Raw genomic sequence first — 21,637 nt, 5'->3', positions numbered from 1 at the left:
CATCTTTTCTAATACAACAAAGTTTACCAGTTATTGACACGCTTAGAACCAATTAATTGACGGCACAAATTGTGGATTTCTCCATGACCAAAACCAAGTGCTAGAGGGTGAGACACATACGCATTTATTTTTTGCTAATTTCATAACTAAGGATCAAACAGATGCAATCAAGAAAGGTCAATAATTGGGAGAGAGTCGATAACCGGTACGCTTACCGTACTATTTGAAAATCATACTTGAAAAACTTGGAGATTGAGAAACAGAAAAAAAAAAAAAAATACGAACTGGTCGGAAATGAATGAAAAAATCACTGTTTTCGTCCGGAATTTATCGATTATTCTTCATTATTTTCGAAAATGTTGATATCACTGTCGAAGTAAGGAGCTCTTAGATTAAATAAATAAATTTATATTGAAATTGAAATGCTTTTCAGAGTTGGAAAAACAATTTCAAGTATGATATGGTTGTATGGGCCATAAACACACATACACATATGTGTATATAAGTATACATATAATGTGTACGTACACATGTCCGGTAAAAATCGGGTTTCGTCGTGCAGCCGAGTAGAGAAATAGAAGAAAAAAAAATAGAAAATTTTTATTTCATTAAAAGTGTTTCTAAATTTATGAAGTAAGGTAGAAAGATAGCAGGTTGGCAGATCACGTATCAAGACTAAAGCTTTTACGTGAGCCGATATCTATATGCAATATGCAGGTACGCGTAAAAGCTCACTCGGGTACAAAAACTCCTCCTTTCGCTGGCCTGCTCGCTGAATTCAGAGAGTGAGCGAGCCGATGACCCCTTCGTCGTTTTTTACCTCTCCGCCCCCCTCGACGTCTGTCAGGACGTCTGTCTTTCCATCTGTTCGTCAGTCAGGCTGCTGCTACATCGCTCGCATCGGTGTCTCGCAGGTACGTCCCTATACTTGCCTACATTGCACCAGGTTGGGCTGCTGCCCTTCAACCAAAGCTCCTCCTTCCCTGCCAAGCGAGTCGGGGTGGTGGTGGTGGAGCTGGATTCTGTTGTATAAGTGCCTACCTACGTCGGTATAATACTCTGCTCCGACGGTTCCTTTTACACGGTCGAAGCAGCTGGTCTCGAACGAAGTGGAAGCGAGGTAGAACCTTATATTATACCTACAGACCCTAAGGGCAGTTGGAGGGACGCGGACGCCCGGTTGAAACCAGCTAAAACTCACTCTCTTAGTACTCACGGCCTACACGGGATTCAATTTTCACGATAAGCAATTTTAGTAAGTACGTAGATAAGGGCTCACGGGGATCCCGGGAAAGTCGAGGCTTTTCCGGAAAGACGCAACCCACGAAACTGCTTTTCACGATTCCTTTGAAGGTTCACGATCCCGCGGCTCTTATTTCTCCCACTTCTCATTCAAATTCCCTCTACAGTATCTTACGTACACATCGCGGTGCTCATTTCAAAAGGGATTGTAATTTTATACGTCCTTTTGGCTTTACAGTGATATCTAAACTCGAATGGACGTGTGTTGTGTGTTTTTTTTTTCAATATTTATCTTTAAAATTAATCTACGGAACGATTGGGAATGAAAAAGAAAAAAAATTACACCCTCTATTGAAATTAGCACCTCGATATTATACATACGTAAAATATATCATATAGGTACGTACGTATATGTATATACAGCAAACGAACGAAACGTTTCGCTACTCGATTCGAAATTACGACAGGCTTTTGAAAATTTCATTTTACTCTCTTTGCTCAAATCTTTGCATTAATTCAGTGGTGCTGCTCCCCCCCCCCCCTCCCCCTCTGTTGATGTACAATTTAAACGTACGGTTTTTTTTTTATGTATTCATCAATCAAACGTGAAATCACACTCATGCACAGTCACTCGAATGACTACTACAATCCACGATATACTCGTATTATGTTTATTCATGATGTCCACTTGAATGAATCATATTATACTTCTATCTACGTGTAATTATTCTTCTTTTTTTTGTTTCACCTCTCATTCATCTCTTCTCCGAATATGCATAATCCACGCGGGTCATTACAGACGACCGAACAATTTGCGATGTCCCGGCTCTCTGGTTTCACTCTGCATGTCACGCGTACCCTATATACCTATATGTTAATTATGTCCACTTCCCGCGAAACTTGTTGTAAATTAAATTTCTGAATAAACCTGGTGGTTGTTAATGAAAATTCCTCCCTTACAGACCGTTCGGGTCTTTATGTGATGTGTAAGCTTCCGCCACTCTCCTTGGATACTTGGAACGCATTGAGACGGAGCTCGGTACGGTTTAATTTTAATTAAACCTCGTGTCTGCATAGCCTTACGTATATGTATAGGTACACATATGGACACGTTGTGTAGTAGTAGTGTTTTATTGCATACCAATATGGTGTTACATTATATCATATATCTGTTTTATCTTCCCCATCTCTGTTTGTTCTTCACCATTCCTCATCCCTCCTCTTATCTCTAACTTATTCTAATCTTATTTTATTTATCACATCTCTATTGATTATTCTCTTAATTGTTTATATATTGCACCTATGTTTATTTGTACTTTGTGTTCACTCTTTTGTTCTTTCCTCCTCAGCCTTTCTTTTCCCTTGATTCTATTCTTCCTCTGTGGTGTTACCTTCTTTTTCCCATTGCTGTCTGTCTCTCTTAGCTTTTTCTTCCCTTTTTTTCTTTAAAAGTCTTCCCCATTTTAATCCTTTACCATCTTCGCTGATTATATCTTCAATCTTTCCTGGTTGTCCTTCCATGTCTCTGCATCTTCCTGCGAGATGCTCCAATGTTTCTTTTTCTGCTTCGCATAGTCTGCAGAGTCTTTTTCTTTCTGGCAGCCAGTATTTATTTGCATTCTCCTCGTTTCCACATCTTAATCTTGCTACTATTGTTACTGCATCCCCTCTCCTCCCCCTTTTTCCTGTCAGGTATCTTGGGATGCCGATACTTCTGATACTTCGATACCTTTCTGCGGTTCGCGAGCTCATTATCTTATCCATCCTTTCTTGTGTCTGTACCTCTTTGTCTCTATCTATTGCATTTTCTTCTAGACTTCCATCGTTTTCTAGTAGTCGTTCCGCTTCTAATTCTCCTATTCCGCATCTCCAAAGGTATTGTTGTCTCTCTTTGCCGTCCCTTGTGTACCTCCCCTTCGCTTCCTCTTTCCGACGTTCCTCTCGGCATGCCTTTAGCACGGGTCTGTCTTCTAACTTTTTTATCTTTTCTTCGTATCGTATAGCTCTCTTACCCGCTGCCACCCTGATTTTATCTCTCTTCAATTCATCTCTAATTACATAACCCGGTGTCGTCCTTTCCGCTCCTAATATCCATCTCATATATTTTTCTTGTACTTTCTCCATTTCCTCACGCTCTTTCCAGCCCCAGATTTCTGCCCCGAACATCAGTATTCCCTTGATTATTGCGTCGAAGAGTTTAATTCTCCATCTGATGTCTCCTCTGAACTGTCTTTCTCCTATTCCCCACAGGCTTGCCATGGCTATCTTTGCTTTCCTTACTCTTTCTCTTAAGTGTGCCTCTTCTCTGTTATTGTTCGTGATATTGTAGCCTAGGTATTTCATTTCCTTGACCTCTTCTATTTCCTTGTCCCCCCATTTCCTGGACACGTTGTGTATATAATCCGGTTGCAGTGCTGCTGCACTTCGTGTGACACGTGGTATATAAATTCAGGCCATTCGTGTATAGTGCAGCTCGAGTATACATCTATTATATTACATTATATATGTATAATAATGCTATACTCGCGGTTATACGTATAGTTTTATGTATAGAATATAGATATATTGTACGAACGTGCGTCTAGACTATAGGCACTGGATTACATAAGTATATTATACATGTATGATAGATTATGTAGAGTATGGGGGATACGTATGCGAGAGAACGTACGATATAAGAGTATCGTATGTGGAACATATTCAACGAGTCGAGCTTTTACGATGAATACATTTTTGCAAAATGTTTATATATGTATTGTAGAGGATTCGTTGAACGGTCAATTAGCGGGAATATTGTATGTACGCTATAATTACACCAGTCGATACGCATACACACCAGCGTACAAAGCGATAATTCAATTTGTCTGTACCTACTCGTCGCTATCTCGTGCATTCACAGCTCATAGTACCACGAATTTCTTGCTTCAGGATGGATGATGCGCAAAAGTTTTTTTTTTTTTTTTTTTTCTTACAATTGTTCAACCGGTATTATATTTCTCGCTAAATTTCCGGACTATGTACGGAGTAAAGAATAATAATAATAATAATAATAACAACAATAGTGATAATAATAATAAACGATAAGTTGAGATGGAAAAAAGGGGAGGTAATACATATATGTAACATATATGTATAAATTGACGCCGTTTGTTCGAAACAAGTATATAATAAAAATACTTGTTGAAAAAAAAATTTTCTCATGGGCTGCGGTAAGAGAAATTGAAAAATTCCAACTGTGCGAACGGATGTTTATATGTATAAAATATGTTTTTTTTATAAAGCAAAGTTTTAATTCTCGTTAATATCATATTACGATGTTATGCGTAGATAATTATTCACCCTATAATAAAAAAGCACCGGTATCTACAATAAAATTTCTTCAATTCAGGCTACACTCGTATAATTCCGTTTTTCTTCTAATTTAATATACCTATATATATATATATAGATGGAGAAAAAAAAAGAGGGAAAATCGCTGGTACAAAGTACGATGATCATTATTGCTGCAAAAATTGGCGAAATTCATTCCCCCCCCCCACCCTACCTCTCCCTTCCTCACCATGGCGTATTAATGTATCAGTCTTGCGAACTCGAAATGAATAAACGGAAAAACTTACTAACGAATTTCATCGAAACCACTCTTTCCTGCTTACAACACGATTATTTTCGCCCTAAATATGGTGGAATGGCGAAACGACGAGGTGCGGAGGGGAGTGGGTGGATATCCCCTCCCTGGGGCCGCCGCCGTCGTTCTTGGATCCCCCCACCTCCTCCTCGACGAGATCTTCTCCCCACCCGCGGTGTTACATGCGACTTGTCCCCCACTCGCGGTAATTATAGATTCATTCACTGGAAGCGGATGGCCGTCAGTTACTCGACGGAGTTCGAAGGGGCACGTCCTTCCATTTCCCGGTCGATATTAAACGAGGAGACCGGAATACGGGCGTGCTAATAGCCGATTTACTATACGACAGATGTGAAAGGCCGGAGTGATATTTGAATTGAGAGAAAGAGAGAAGGAAAATAAATAAATAAATAATATAATATAAAATAGAGCAGCGCAGATACTGAACACGATTCTAGTCCGATGTATTGAATTCGTTCTGAAAATTGTGTTGTACGGTTGAAAATACATGTGAGCGTTGAGGGGTGAAAAAAAAAAAATAAAAAAAAAAAATAAGGAAAGAACAAAAATAATTGCCTAGACCGTACCTTGTGTAAATAATAATAATAATTAGAATAATAATAATAATAATTTATATTTATGAAATAATTATTTAATACTATATAACTGTCAAAAGAAACGATAAGAGACTGAATTTTAACAAGTGAAAGAAGACAAGTTTAAACTTTTTCACATTGAAAAAGGTTGGAATACGCGATTAAAACTACTGTTTAGTGGAGGTATTTGAGTTTGTGAATACTTTGTACAGTGCCGTCGGCGTTGGATTATACTTGCACGTTGTGTAACAGGAATTAATGTTACACATAAACGTGGATCAGGCTACCTTCATTAGATCGTAAAAATATCAACCGGTAAGGATATTATCATTATTTTACTCTACGATTATTATATCTATGCAATACCGGGAAGAGTGCGAGAGAGGCAAGAAAATTGCACGAACACCTTGACACTGGAAGAAAAAAAAAAAAAAAAACAAAGAAAAATTGCATCGTGGTCGGCACGTGTCTTGTGTGGGATAATTTTACGTAGGTCTGTACACACATGTCACTCTCTCTCTCTCTCTCTCTTTCTCTCTCTCTCTAATAGGTGGATAAAAAGTAAGCATGTCAAGTATTCTCGGAATATGATGATAATAAGCAGCAGCAGCAGCAGCAGCAGCTGCTGCCTTTCGTTGGCATCGCCCTTATATTCAATTTTTTTTTTTTGTTTTTGTTTTTTTTTTTTGTTTTCTCCCTTAGCTGTAGAGAATTTGTTTTAATAACTTACCTGTCGAGGATTTGGGGGGGGGGGGGGGATTAGATTTTTTTTTTTTTTGCTTTTTCTTTCCTTCTCTAATTTTCAACCTTGAATGATCGCAATCCGGATACGAAAGCGGCGAGCGGTAATTTTAGACGGTTGAATTTATTCTGAGAATCGTCGACGTCGTTAGTACTTAGCTTGATACTCGTTGCTTGCGGAGGAATTTATCATAAAGCTTGTATGTATGCATTTTAATGCGGGATATATTTACGCCGTAGGCATGTTAGAGAACTATCGTAAAAATTTTTGTCTATTTTACACACTCTCGATCCAGGTATACATATTATATTATATCGGTATGTATAGGGATATATATATATATATAATAGTTTTTGGGACGTGGGAAGCGGCCTAACTGCAATTACTTTCGTTCGTCGAAATTGCGAAGGTCTCTCGGAAGGAACTTTCTCTCCTTGGAAAATGAAACGGACGGGTCTAAACCCGTTACTTGGAACTGATTCTATCCCCCCCTCCACTCCCTACCCAACAACGATCCTATCGTACTAACGAAAGAACGAAGGAACGGAACACCGTTTTCTGGAAAAGAGGTTCCTTCTCTCTCTCTCTCTCTTTATCTTTTAACTCGTTGTTTTGCCGGGAATTGTACACTGTTTTAGGTAACGCTTTTGTAAACAAGATTCTTTTATCGAAGTGTGTACGTAATCGGTATTATTTGCGGGGAACCGTTATACCTAAACATTTTATTACCTATACATGTATACATATGTATATATGTTGTATTATGTGTAATGGATGAGAAGATATTTGGAAGATTGAATATTTCTTTTCCATTCGGCAAAGGACAAACTTCTATTTTACACCAGGCACTCTATATTTTCGCTTATTATGTTGTTACGTTGCGAAATTGTACTATCGTATGATCGTATCTTACTTGGGGGATCATTATTTTACGACTAGACTTGCATGCTCTACGTGTATATATATATATATGGTATATGTGTGTACGATCCTTACGTCACGTTGATGAAAAATATCTCTTCACACGATATTATCTTTTTTCTTTGTGTGTCGCGCGTGTCTCTAACGTGTTGCACACAATCTGCGATGCTTAATCAATTTCCACGAAACCCGATGAACTTGGGAAAAAACAACACATATATAAAGAAGACAATGCATGCCGCCTGCCTGCATAATATGTATATGAATTGCACCCCCCCCCCCCCCCCCCCCTCCCCCCCAACCCGCCTAGAGCTAGCCAATAAATTATTTCTTTATTCGCAAGGGGAATTTTGTGCACGAGGTTATAAGACACTGACAATTTCTCTCTCTCTCTCTCTCTCTCTCTCTCTCTCTCTCTCTCTCTCTCTCTATCTCGCATTATACCGTGTATTCAATTCAAGGTTCGGATTCCAAGTACATATTCTATTTCTGATTTGTCTCTACCGCCGTGTGATCATCCTCTCTTTTTTCATCAAGATAATATTCGTTTAAGTTAAATATATATATATATATATGTTTGTGTGTAAATATATACACATATGTATTCATGTATGTATGTATAATATATATGTACATGGATTATTTACCTCCGAAGAGGAATAAAAAGTTTCGACATTGAACGTATGTGTAATGTAGTATGACACACACACACACACACAGAAAATTGTATATATCTTTTATGATTTGTTCAATTTCGGATTATAAGGATACGAAATGAGAAATTAAATACGTACGTAACTTCTTAGAAAACAGAAACGTCTGCACGTTGTTTGTCTTTTGAACGCGGAAAGTTAATAAAGACTGTGACTGGGGAAAGAAATGATATAGGAAAAGGAAAAAGACAAAAAATGCACGGATATATAAGATGTAATATTAACGCGTTAATAAATCATCGCGTTACCTTGAACTCGTTAGTAGGAAATGTGTCTTCTCTACGAAACCGGATTCGTATGATCAATCTCCGCATAACTATTAATAACCCATAAACTATAAGAAATAATAACGATTTCAAACTTTTACCCGGAATTATATTTATTTGTTTCGTTTCTCTTTAAGTCGATAAATAGGGTAATCATAAGAAATTTTCACATTACAGAAAATGTCAGCTATGCATAAATGAAAAATTCATAAATTTCTTGCGTTGGTTAGCGCAATGGATGATGTAATGAATATTATGTCAACGGCGTGTAAAACAATTTTCTTTTCCACGTGTATGATATTTTTCTACCGCGTAGTTAACGCCCGTGATTATTTTCTACATGAAAAAAAAAAAAAAAAACAGATTTCTATAGCTACCATTGTAGTCACGTACGTTTAACATATGTGTCTTTAAAAATATTACGTATACGTTGTCTGGTAGATTGTTTTTCTTGTTTATACACATTTTCAATCAGTCGTTTCTTTTCTAAAAAAATTCTTTAAACGATTAACGATCTCAATGATTAAAAGTAAATGTAAAAATATAACTGATCGTAAGAGGATGGGAGAAAGAAAGAAAAAATCTCATCTACGTTTTACGAATTGCTGAGCGTGTCCACTTGCAGCAGTAATTTCTCGTCAGCTGTTCTCGGCATTCTTGAATAATACACATACACGTAGGTACAAATTATACCGTTTTCCTATATCTGTTTACGGAAATCCGTACCGACAGGATAAAGGATGATATATCCGGTCAGCGGGCAGCTGAAAGGTACGAACGGCTGACACCGATCTGTCTTGAGAGTAAAAAAAAAATTACATGAAAAATGAAAATGTGCGAAGTTGAAATGGAGGGGGGGGGGGGGGGGGGGGGGATATACTAACTGGCCTTCTGGCATTGCCACATATGACTCTTCGACGAGGTTCGTTCGGCTCAACTCGGTGAGACGTCGCGCCGACGCTTCGCGGAAGCTTGGCGTTCGTCTTACTCTTCAAATACTACGAATCACACACGTCACGTCACATACGCGACCAACGCGAAGAAAAAGAAGTCAAAGACGAAGACGAAGACGAAGACGAAGACGAAGACGAAGGAAGAAGAGAAAAGAAGAAAACTCCTCCTCTAACCGCGAGGAGGAGGAAGAAGAACGATGATAGCGTCTATTTTATTCCCGCCTTCTTATTATCATTATCAATATTTCATTATTTTCTACCTTTCTCGTAGCGGAGGCATTATTATTCGTCGTATACGCGCTATTTAATTAATCGACGTGATCGTTGGCACGATAAAGGCTTGACAATAATACTTATTATTTTTCGTGTGATTTATTTAATGGGACTTTCGATAATTGCATTAATAATAATGTATCTTGTATAGTATGAATTTACGTATTAAACGAAGAATAGAGAATTAATGCAAAATTAGGCGGCGCAGTTTCTTCTTGGCTCACTTGTGGCGAACTTTATATGCCAAACTAGCGGTTAAATATTTTGGCAATCATTTGCAGCGTTGAGAACCGAGATTCTGATTCTGACAGTGAGTCAGTCCACACCGAACATATTAGGAACGGTCAAGAGACGTGTCAACGTGTAGGTTCAACACCTTCACGATTATACTGTAGGTTTAAGTAGGCCTTTAAAATGTGTGACGATGTCGTTGACTGTTGGGGAGAGATTTAATCGTTGATGTCATTGACATTTCTTATTCGTCTTCTTTTTTCTTTTTTTCTTTTCTATTTTTTATAGTCTGACTTGGGGCAACCCTTGAGGATAATTGTTATAACTATACAAATACGGTTTAATGAAGTTGAAGATAGCAGACAGAGTATCGAACTAATGTGATAAACTATTTGAAAATAGAAAAATCGAGTTTAAAATATCGGGGGTTCAAAATACTTCACAAAATTTTGATTTTAGAATTTCAGTTGCCTTGTTCGAATAAACTAAAAACGTTTTGCTGCTAGCTCGATTCTCGTTCTCGTCGGTTAGACTATAATTTAATTTTATTTTAACATGGAAAAATACTTGTGTTTGAATATTTTATTAACACATTCGGTTTTTTTTTTTATACGTAATTATTCATGTATAAGTTTTAGTGAAGTGAATGATTTTGCACTTAAATGGGAATAAGTTTGTTTATGTGTTTATAGAAATGACAGTATCCATTGCCTTATTTGCGCGGATTTATTGAAAAAGTTCCTACGTTGAGATTGTATATCTCTGCTGCGACGTTGCTGTAATATATGTAATACCGAGAAAGAAGGTTTGTGAACTCGTAAAAACTAGTTTCGACAAGTTTGTGTTGTAAATGGCTTACATAAGAAGTATTGAAATCGAGAAACTAGGTTGCCATTGAATTGTGCTTGGTAATTTGTAACGCAGTTTGTCAGACGGTTATAATTATTATTATGTCCTGTTATTATTATCTATACGTTCGAAAAATTTGTTTGTTCCCTATTGATTGTTCCAATGAATTTACTCGTCGGTACTTATCACTATTCGTATCACGTGCCAATGCTGTATAGGCATGCTCAAGTTGAACACACACATATATAGGTATAGACCTGTAATAAATACACCGAATGCGCAGTTTTTAGTCGTTAAATTAATGCCGAATTGTCATTTCGAATTGATTCGGTAATAAGTCGAACCTGTGATAGGTAATTTCAGTAAGTTTTATGATCTCATTTATGTTTCAATTTAAATATTCAATATGGCCAACTATTTTATCGACTATCCGTGATAATTTCGATACCTGACTTAGAAAGTTAGAAAATATGCGTTAATTCGAAATTACTTCAAGGCGAAGCCGAGGAGCGAATTCTAAGTAGCGTTTCTATTCTGTGCTATTCGTTTTTTTTTTTTGTTTTTTTTTTTTGTTGTTTTTATATATCTATTTTAAGGAATCAGCAGCCATCAGAGCGTGTAAATGAAGTTTGTAATTGGATTCGGTCACGTCGCCTTGCGGAGCGAGTGCAGCGATATAACTTCTTAGCGGACGGTTTAAGCTCCAAGTTTTATTATACTTGTGAATGTCTGTACGTCTTATATACTGCACTAATAGACATAACACATAAGACTTCACATAAGACTTAACATTGTGGATACGTGTGTGCATGCGTGCACAGACGTACTTGTTTCAAGTTTTAACGTATGAAATTGTGTGTGTGTGTATACATGTATACATATAACAGACACGTAGAGTAGAGGTATATACACTCTGAAATGTAACGGATTCTTAGTAACTATTATTAACGCCTTGAGCGTTGAGAAATCTATCATATATTTCTTCTCTTCTCTCCATGGACTGGGGGGCTATCTGAAAGCAAATTTGAAAATGATTAATGAATTATTGAATCGACATTTGAAACGCATCATTAACTTGTATATTTGGTAAAACCATCACGGTTGTGTAAATTTTCAGTATAACAGTTATAAGTATACTGTGAAATTATGTTTTTTACCGTGCGACCGTGTCGTATAATATACCTAATTACATGTAAAAAGGAATGCAACGAAGAAAAGTGAGAATAATGAAAACTATATTTGTCCAATTGCTTGTGAAATACAGACAGATGCCGTATGGTATACATATATATGGCAGGTATGTGTAATACGTGAAATTCAATGAAATGACGAAATTTTATAAAGTATTCGCGGAAATTCAGTAACATTCCGGCGCTTCGCGTATGTGTATGTGTGTACGTGTGTACGTGTGTACGTGTGTACGTGTGTACGTACGTATATATACGTACGTGTAGATTGTATATGTATATATTCACCTTCGGAACGCCGACGATGAGAGGAGATGGAGAGGAGAGCTCTCGCTGGTGCTGCTGGTGCTGGTGCAGCAGCATCACGTAAAGGAAACCTTTATGGCGAAGTGCACTCCGGCAATAGAACCTTCTTGGAAACGGCGAAGTTGGCCCGCTGTTGGATAGGAGAAGAGAGAGGAAGACAGAGAGTCTTCGTCGTCGTTGCTGCTGCTGCTGCTGCTGCTGTTGCTGTTGCACGGCACCGTTTATGTGCTTAGGGGGACTCTGGTTTTCTCCGTTTGGTTTAGGCCACGTCGACCGACCGACCCGACGATCCCGAGAATATTTCGGCCCATTTTAAAACTTGTTTCTATTCTCTTTTCCTCGACGTCGTTTAAAGCTTGTAATCGTCGATGAGGACAAAATAACAAAAAAATTATTGAAAGTTTATAAAACTGGAAACAAAAACAGAAACGACAAAGTTGTACCTTGTTAGGGTTTTGGCTGTTGGTTTTTTTTTTTTGATTTTTTTTGTTTGTTTTTTCTTTTTTCTCTTCAAAATTGACGGGTTAGGTTTTTGCAGGGGTTAAATTTTGAACCCGAAACGTTGTGTTTTTGTTTGTTTTGAGAATTCTGTAACCTGGAATTATACCGAGGAATTTTCTTTTTTCCATTCGAAATTTCCATGTTTTTAGAATTGTTTTATGTGTATATTCAATGTGTTCTGTTTTCGCCGATGGAAACAATCTGTAACGATTCCTGAAAGTCAATATTAGTTATCGTTTGAATGAGTAAATAGAATCGAGTGACGAGATGATTTTTGTTTGGAAAGATAATAAAAATTGTTCGGAGAATGCGTGAATACAGAGTTCAATAATTGATTATTGATGAAGGATTTTCAACTTTTTCCGCATCATCTTCGCGGAGGCTTGAAGTAAAAAAAAGCTTTCGCACTTCAACTCTGCATACTATTTTTCATTCGAAGAAGAAGTAATAAAAACAAATATGGTCAACTATTATAAACGACGAATAAGCGAAATCCCAACCTTTTACGACACGCGTTTTCGTACGCGAAATTCGATACATTAAACTTGAAATAACCTTTTCCGTGAATAATTGCGGAATGCATATGTTTTCCTTCATTTAATCCCGAGAGCGTGAAAAGACTATGACTTGTTTTTAAAATATCCGCTCGAGATTCTTGGTAAAGAGGAAAGTTATGGAACTTTGGAAATCGTGTTGACTCTTCGTCGTCGTCGTTATGAGTGTAAACCCTTATACCTGCTGCTCGGCGGCATTGTAGGCTATGACAATTTCACGAAAAGTTGTCTTTACCTCAAATCCTCCTCCTCCTCCTCCTCCTCCTCCTCCTCCTCTTTTTTCTTCTTCGAACTGCGCGAGTTTGTTAATTACCAAGCGTAAACTATTTGACGAGTCGTTATTCGTACTTGTTTTAACAATATTGCGGATGGTATATATAACGGCAAATTAGGTGACGCGTGTTTATCGCGAAATCGTTACTTCAGTCACGTTTCATCGATTTCTCGCTATCTATTCTGTTTTTCTTTACGCTTTCTGTAAGGTGAATGTCGCCTTTATCACCCTACACGCTGACAATTGAAATCCCCGAATGGCGATAAAGTTTGCTAAACTTTTCCTATTCAATGCTTCTATACGACCGGTAAAAGCCCTCTTGTGTTTACAGAACAAACAATCCGTAATTAATTTATACTATATCAAGCCAGTAAAATGTATAGCATCAAGTATTTTTCTCCGTACATTATACAGGTATACAGTTTCTTTTTTAATCGTATATCACGAATTCGTTCTTTACACATTATTTTATAATATGTATTGCAAAATATGAGAACAAACTTGTGTTACTTGTATGATGCAGGTTATTTCTTTCGTATCATATTATTTATCTATATATAAATATGTATCTATTTATGCAAACCGTAAAGACTAACCCGAGTTTTTCCTTTATGTTCACTGTTGCAGACTGTCATCGTGGTCGTTAACCAACGCCGTATAAAGGAATGTTGTCCGTTTAACGATAGAGACGGAGAGGAGTTGAAACGATCGAGTGCAGTGAGAGAGCGAGAACGAGAGAGAGAGAGACAGAGATATCGAGATGTTGACTCTGATGTGCCCAAACTGTCGACACCGATTCCCGGCACCGGGATGCTGCGATTCGTCAGTGATGACGTCTACGCCGAGGGATCAGTTCTCGACGATCTGCGGGGGTGACTTCCTCGTGCCTCGAGGATACCTTCACGGCGGAGGCTGCGTGGTAAACGCACCGACCATCGTCCATGGTCCCACGATAATTCACGGATTGGGAGCGGCGCAGGACGTGCTTCACAATAACCAAAACGAATTGACGAATCTGATCTTACGCAGCGATCGGCAGAAAGTTGAGCAACCGTCTCAGGTGGAGGGGAAAGGCGGTCGGATATCGTCTCACTGTCAGATCGGAGACACCCGGGATTTGACCGCGACGGGGAAGAAGCAGCGTGACACCGAGGCGTCAATCCCCGAGCCAAATCCCCAGAGAGGAATATTCCAGAACCCTCATCCGATGCTTTTCCCACCTCCGAGTGGGTGTCAGGAGCTTCCGGGAACGCGGGCGTCTGCAAATTCCGGTTCGGCGGGCACCGCCTTCGACTTCCGGTTCCCCGACGCCGAGGAATACGCTGACTGGACACGAAGGAAAAACGGCGAGGTGCCGAAATTGACGGGTTCAATCGGGTCGGGGAATTTGACGAAATCTGCGGCGGTTTCCGCCGCTGCTGGAACCGTCATACAAGTCAACGCGACCCTCCAACTTCCGCCGAACGTCGGTCAGTGCACCGTCAGCATAACGGCGACGGCTAATTCTATGCCGAGTTTGAGCAGCTCTAGGAGTCGGAACAACTTCAACGGCGGTGGAATCGTCGAACCTGAGGGTTTCGGGAACACCGGATACGGATGCGACCGCGAGGACAATAGCCCGACCACTCCTGTTTCCTGGGTTCTACCCTTTCCCTGGGGAACGAACGGGAACTCCGGTAACAACAGCACCGATTTGGAAAGACTCAGCGCCGCTCAGAGGGTGCTCCAGATATCCGGATGGTACCACGAGGGTCTCAGTTGGCAGCAGAGCGCCGCTTTGCTGAACAACACTCCTGTGGGATCCTGGCTGATGAGGGACAGCTCGGACAAGCGGTACATGTACGCGGTTTCCGTGCAAACTGCCCGGGGTCCGACGGCCGTAAGGGTTCACTACCTCTGCGGGAAGTTTCGACTCGACGCCGAACCCCGCATGGCGCCGCTTATGCCGATGTTCGATTGCCCTATTAAAATGATCGAGTACTATATCGAGTACTCGAAGAAGATGGAGGAGCAGAAGGAGGTTTGGGTCGATCACAGCGGGCAGCTATACAGTCAGATTTATCTGACGAAACCTTTGGTCAAGGAGGTCAGATCCTTGTCGCATTTCGCGAGGCTCGCTATTAACAGGAGCAAAATATCTACCAAGGAACTACCGGCACCACTCAGGGATTATATTGCGGAGTATCCTTACACCGAGTGATCGATTTTTTTTTTTTTTTTTTTTTTTTTTTTTTAAATTATACGACAAGTATCGTCATGATTTTCCTCTTATCGTCAGGATTATAACCAGTGAATTACACGCGAGAAAGTGTAATAACACGAGATAAATTTACGATGACAATTTATTATTATATTAATATTATCATTACTATTAGTATTGCTACTACTACTACTACTACTACTACTACTACTACTACTACTACTACTACTACTACTACTACTATTATCATTATAGCGCATCTTCCAATACTTATTTAAGGATAAAATTCACTTACGTATAATGTATATATACACCAATATATATATATATATATATATATATATATATATATATATATATATATATATATTATACGGATACGTACAGTAGTGATTTATTTTTGTATAGCAAATGTAATTTAAGGCAAGATGGCGTTGTGCGCGTAAGGATAGTTCTCAATGAAATCACAGACGTCAAATCTCAACTAGAGTCAGGTTCCTAGATGACGCTTGTTTATATGATAATAAAATAGGGCGACACGAAATGAAACGTAAAAATTCGGTACGGATCGAGTAGTTGCATGCAAAAATTGAATAACGATACAAGAAGGGAAAAAAGGAGCACAAAACGGAAAATTTGGCGATAAAAAAGTCGACAGACAAGAACAGAATAATAATAATAATATAATTAAATGAACAAACCGCGTATCTAATAATGATAATAATAACAATAATAATCGTATAACATTCATAAGTTATAAAGACCTAATGAATATAATCTCAGATTCGTACAGAAAAGTAGTCTTTTTGTTAATATAACGGACTATATTTAATTATCGCTTCCTATACTTCATACGGTGTATAACTTATGATATCGCGTGAATGAAAGGTTAGAGAAGCGGGTAATAATGATAATGATAATGATAATAATAACAATAACAATAACAATAACAACAACAACAACGATAGTATAAACTCTATTATAACCAAAGAATTGAGGGGACGCGATAGGCAGAGGGAAAGAAGTCTACCTCTAGTATTACAACTTCTTTAAATTTTACAATTTTCCTTTCATCGTTCTTTCTTTCTCAAATTCTCTTCGTTTTATTTTTAATCCGATTTAATTTTAGAACATTTTAAAAACGACAAACAACATCTCGATTCTGCAGCATAATAATGTCTCTATGTGTCCGAAACCTTTACAGTATGCAACGAATCAGTATGATAATTAGACATTTGGGTTCCACGCTTTTTGTAAAAGGTCCGTTGCGGTGAAATGTGTTTTATACAACCCATCCGAGTCAGGGTACCATATACATACCCTGATTGTTGAACGAGTTAACGCGATCTGAGAGTCTAGTTGCACCAGTCGTTAACCTCTAAGGGTAATAATTTTAGTTGGAAGATATATATGGTGCTTTGAAAATGATGAAAACGAAATTACGCTCTTCATAATGTGTACATTTGGCATTCTTTTGAAAAAAATTGGTGTATATTTTTCTACGTTCCTTGATGCGCTGGAAAAAAGGACAAAAGTAATATGAAAAGAAATAAATTTTAAGCACTGAATACCGTGTAATAATACGATTGGAAAATCGAAAAACTCAGGGTGACGCTGCAAAATCGCGGCCAGAGAACGGTGAAAATATTAATCAATGGTTTTGTTGTTCTTTCTATTCTGCCGTCTGTACGCATTTAAAAAAAATTTTAACCACCACGAAATGCACTCGATACTTTCTCTGCAGTATAAATTGCTGTGCTGCATTTTATTTTTCTATTTCTTCTCAAACTGTACAGTTTATACCCATTATTTAAATCATATGAAAATATCTCACATCTAGGTCCTGTAATAGCTGTGCTAAAAGTAGTATAAAGTAACGTAGTAACGTAGCAAAAAATAAAAATAAAAGAGAACAGAACAAACGTAAGAAACAAACTGATACCAATGAGTTGTTCAACGATGAACTTCACCTTCATCTTTGCACATTCATAATATGTGAAAAAATGGGGATAAATAATAAAATTGACACGAGATCGGATGAAGAAAAGTAAATAAACAATTGAATTTTACACGTGTTCAGCTAGCTATATTAAAAAAATTTTATAATATCTTTCACACATGAGCAGCAAGTGAAAGTGACTCATCGATTTATGTTATATAAGCGCGAAAAAAAAAAATAAAAAATAACTGGCTCCTAATTCTTTCTGAAACGTCGAATCTGCTGCAGTTGCCAAGGTACAAGTGCCGAGGAATCGGCGGAAAAATTCAACTGTGGGAAAAAATAAGAGAAATTAAACTGTTAAACTAAAATTAGAGCAATAATTATAATATTGTGTATCGATCTTCTGTTTGGTATCTTTAAATGTAAAACATGCGTATACAGGTATAGGTATAGATATAGATATAGATATAGATATAGATATAGATATAGATATACAGGCGTACTTTAAGGATAATGGATGTGTTATATTTATATACCTATAATTTAGTTGATATTATGTCGTTGCACAAAACACGAACATGAACACAAATACACATACACTCGCGCGTTCGCGAGTGTAATTTGATGATAATTATTCAAGTTATACATACACTTATGTATGTAAAAACAAACTGACAGCCTTGGATAATAACTGAAATTTTTATGTTTCTAGGTAAGGTGTAGGTAATTATTACTTTTGCGTGCGTGCATGCATTACTTTTTTTTCGTTTTTTTTTTCTCCTCTTATAATCGCACTTTAGAATAGTTAACGCAAATTTGTCTCTATATTAGAGATGTCACTATTATACTATGTAATTTTAGCTATAGAAATTATCTGACGGTCTACGATCGAGATGCTTCCGAAATATTATTGAATTTCTCCTTTCTACCTTAATCTTATTGTCTTTTCTTTGCTCGTCATTTTCATTTTCTTTTTTCTTTCTTTATTTTATTTAATTTTTTTCCCCCTCTTAAGAACAATTAAGAAAGGAGAAAAACAATAAAGTATAGTTGATATACATTTTTATACAACATAGAAAGTTAAAAATCTTAGCAAAAAATTATTTTTTTTCTATGCTTTACATACATATCGCATGTGTGTGTATCATTTGTATCGACGGGATCGCCGTGTAAATAGCGAAGCGTCCGTGAAATGTAAACTTCTTTGAAGATATGTAAAAAAAAAATAATTGTAATACTTTGGCTGCATTCTGCGAGTACTGCCAAAACGTTCCCAGTTCAACTATAATATGTGTGTTATATAATGCACATAATGTACAGATCACGGGGGAAGCGGATTTATATAAAAGAAAAACTTGGAAATTTTTTACGCTCCGTTAAAGTTGATGCGGATCGAAGTCTGGGATCCGTTAACGTAATGTCCAGCTAAAACAAGACCGTCGGCACATTCATTACGCATATGCGTCTCTCTCCCCCCTTATCTCTGACAGGATATATAGATATCGTCGTTTTAACATATATATATATATATATATATATATATATATATATATATATATATATATATATATATGTTAAAACGACGATTGACAAAATCCTCCGGCGAGAAATATCTCTCAACGCTTCTAGAGATTGTAGTAAGCAACCGGAGGGGAGAAATAGGGGAGAGACGGGCTTGAAATTGTCTTTATATTTCGGCTCGTGATCACACAGTATACCGTTTTTTTTTTTTGTTTTTCTTTTTTTTTCTATTTATCATCCGCCTCAACAAATCCCTCGATTGACTTTATACGTATAAGTATAAAATAAAATAGATAAACGCATCTAAATATAAGTTAGTCTCGAAACTATGTATTTTATATTATAATAAACCCGAGATTGTATAAACCACAAGATAAATTATTAAAGAAAATTATTTATTATCTATATAAATTTGTGTTAATTTTTTTTCGTCACGTTTTTCATTCTCGCATATTAATCTGTTTTTTTGCATCGGTGTGACTGAAGTAATTATATTTATTTCACGGATAAAATGACTCACAGTTTTTATTTTTTGTCATGACCTTAGAACGCATCGTTGCAATAATGGATACTCTGTGCAGTAAATATAGTATACGAAGTATTTTTTATTTCGTACAAATCGTGCCGTGTTCAAGAAACCCATTGCCCTCGGGTTACGCAAGTATTGACTGTATGTAGATGTGGTTCGTTGCTGGAACTACGGAGCTGATCGTATACGTCAATGTCACGATATTGTCTTATATTGCAACTTATTGTTGCGTAATGATAAAGTGGATATATATATGTATGGAACACCGCTTATTAGATATTATGTGTACATACATTGATAGTAAGTTTCTACTTTATTATAACCACGTGACGGAGCCAAATATAAACGAGGTTGAAGTCGTTAACGTTGTCGTAATAAGACATTCGGTAGATATTCACTATTTTCAAGTTTCCAACGGCTCTATAAAGAAATTTGCATTTTGCAATTTTAGTCTGTCTTATTTTATTACAGTTTTCTATCAACGTGAATCGTCACAGGAACGTTACTATCCTCAACATATTGAGTATTAGATAACACGTACGTTATGAAACATTCATACAACAAAGTTCAAACTTGTACTTGTCACTAAATAGTCTCATATATTCAACTTAAGGAGGCTGTATCGGCATCCGTTATTTCTATTAGTATGCCTGGTGGTTGCGGTTGGTATTTACCATGATAGAATCTAACTCCGACTGACAATCAGATTGACGCGGTTTGTTTTTTCCTCAAGACAAAAGTCGACGCACAGATTAAAAAGATTGCAGAATAAAAATGATTGCGGTTAACGTGATGCTTCGTTTGAAATCAGCAGTTATCTGCGCGGTTCCAGGTATCGGGAGATTTGTTGTGAACCTCGGAATTGGATCAACCGCAGATCTTTCAATTCTCATTTCATATCAGATCGTTGAGCATGTGACACCGAGTCCCTCGAATTTGATTACACGAGGGTATCCAGACGAAAAATACGTAAGTGCGATACGCATAGATTTATACAGCGTAGATATTCGGAGAAGAGACTCTTTGTCCGGGTACGTTTAATTTTTTTATTGTTCTCGTATCTTAGGTACCTATACCTACTTATTACGACCGCGTTCTACGTCTTATTTTCATCGCATGTCACACGTACGCACATGGTTGAACATCTTTCCGGTAATTTCAGGCTAAACCGCACCGACGAGATCTCTTATTTGAACAGGGACCGTGATGCAATGGCTTAGATAAGTGTAAGACATTTCACATTGATTACAGTTGAAGGGATACGCAATACTGCACCTTAAAATCATGTATCTCCGAAGAACTGGGGTCCCTTTGTTCTTTGATAACAGAGTTTTGTTAGTCTTGTTGATACAATGTCGTTCTGAAAGGAAGGATTTGTAGACGGAATTTTGGTAAATTTACATTTTTTTCTGCTCGGTGAAAAAGGACGAGAAATAGGATCGTAATTAATTTGTAATTATGTATAATAATGTCTATGAATTCTGATGAATTCCGGTTCAATCGACGCGGCTTATATGACGCGACCGTGATGGTAAATAAATTTTGAGCAATTGGCTGATTATCAGTTATTCCTTGTTCACGAGAAGGTGAATTTCTTCGTTCACCAATAATTACAAGATGTATGGAACGACTTCTATAAAATGATCCGTTAATTTTGACTGAATTTAATTTTAAAGCCATCTCTTATTATTCAGCAAAATCAAACGTATTTTTGTTAAAAAATTTTATTTCTGCAGATAATGGGAATAGCGTCAAGTAAATATTGACGAAGTAAAGTTCTAATGAAGTAAAAAAATATCCAACAGCCCAGTGGAGAAAACACATTTCTCTTCATGCGAATCTGTAATCCCAGTTAGTAATCAACATCTTCCTTGATTAATTACAAACAAGAAAATTAAATCGCTTCTCTCGTATTCTCTTCACGCAATGAATTTACGTACTATTAATTATTTCACAAGTCCGTATATATGCTCGACTGCAGTCCACAGAGGTGACTTAACAGCCAAATTGAAATTAAAATCGATGTTCCGATTCCTGTTAAAAAAAAAAAAGAAAAGAAAGAATCACTGGGGAAAGCGCTGGATTGCAAGATTCCGTTCATACACATCAAGTTCTTCAAAGCGAACCCCTTTTAAGGTTTGCATACAAACAATGCATAATTGTTAGTTAGCACATGCCTCTTTGTGCATCGAACAGAGATCAACCTACATGA

General features: G+C 37.3%; 1 protein-coding gene across 2 annotated transcripts in view; it reads left to right on the top strand.

Annotated features, from left to right (window-relative positions):
- The window catches only part of LOC124405367, a 28,988-nt gene extending 13,553 nt beyond the window's left edge, over positions 1-15,435 (top strand). The window contains exons 1-2 of one of the 2 annotated variants that reach the window (XM_046880203.1): positions 5,546-5,778; positions 13,861-15,435. In XM_046880203.1, the coding sequence (XP_046736159.1) occupies positions 13,994-15,433 (1,440 nt within the window). In that variant the 5' untranslated portion in view covers positions 5,546-5,778; positions 13,861-13,993 and the 3' untranslated portion in view covers positions 15,434-15,435. Of the gene's footprint in view, positions 1-5,545; positions 5,779-13,860 lie in introns of those variants that run through there. The other variant, XM_046880204.1, reaches the window with a different exon arrangement.
- The last annotated feature ends 6,202 nt before the right edge of the window (positions 15,436-21,637 follow it).

Source organism: Diprion similis, chromosome 4 (assembly GCF_021155765.1).
Source record: "Diprion similis isolate iyDipSimi1 chromosome 4, iyDipSimi1.1, whole genome shotgun sequence".
Classification (NCBI taxonomy): Eukaryota; Metazoa; Arthropoda; class Insecta; order Hymenoptera; family Diprionidae; genus Diprion; species Diprion similis.
This window is presented reverse-complemented; position numbering and strand designations above follow the sequence as displayed.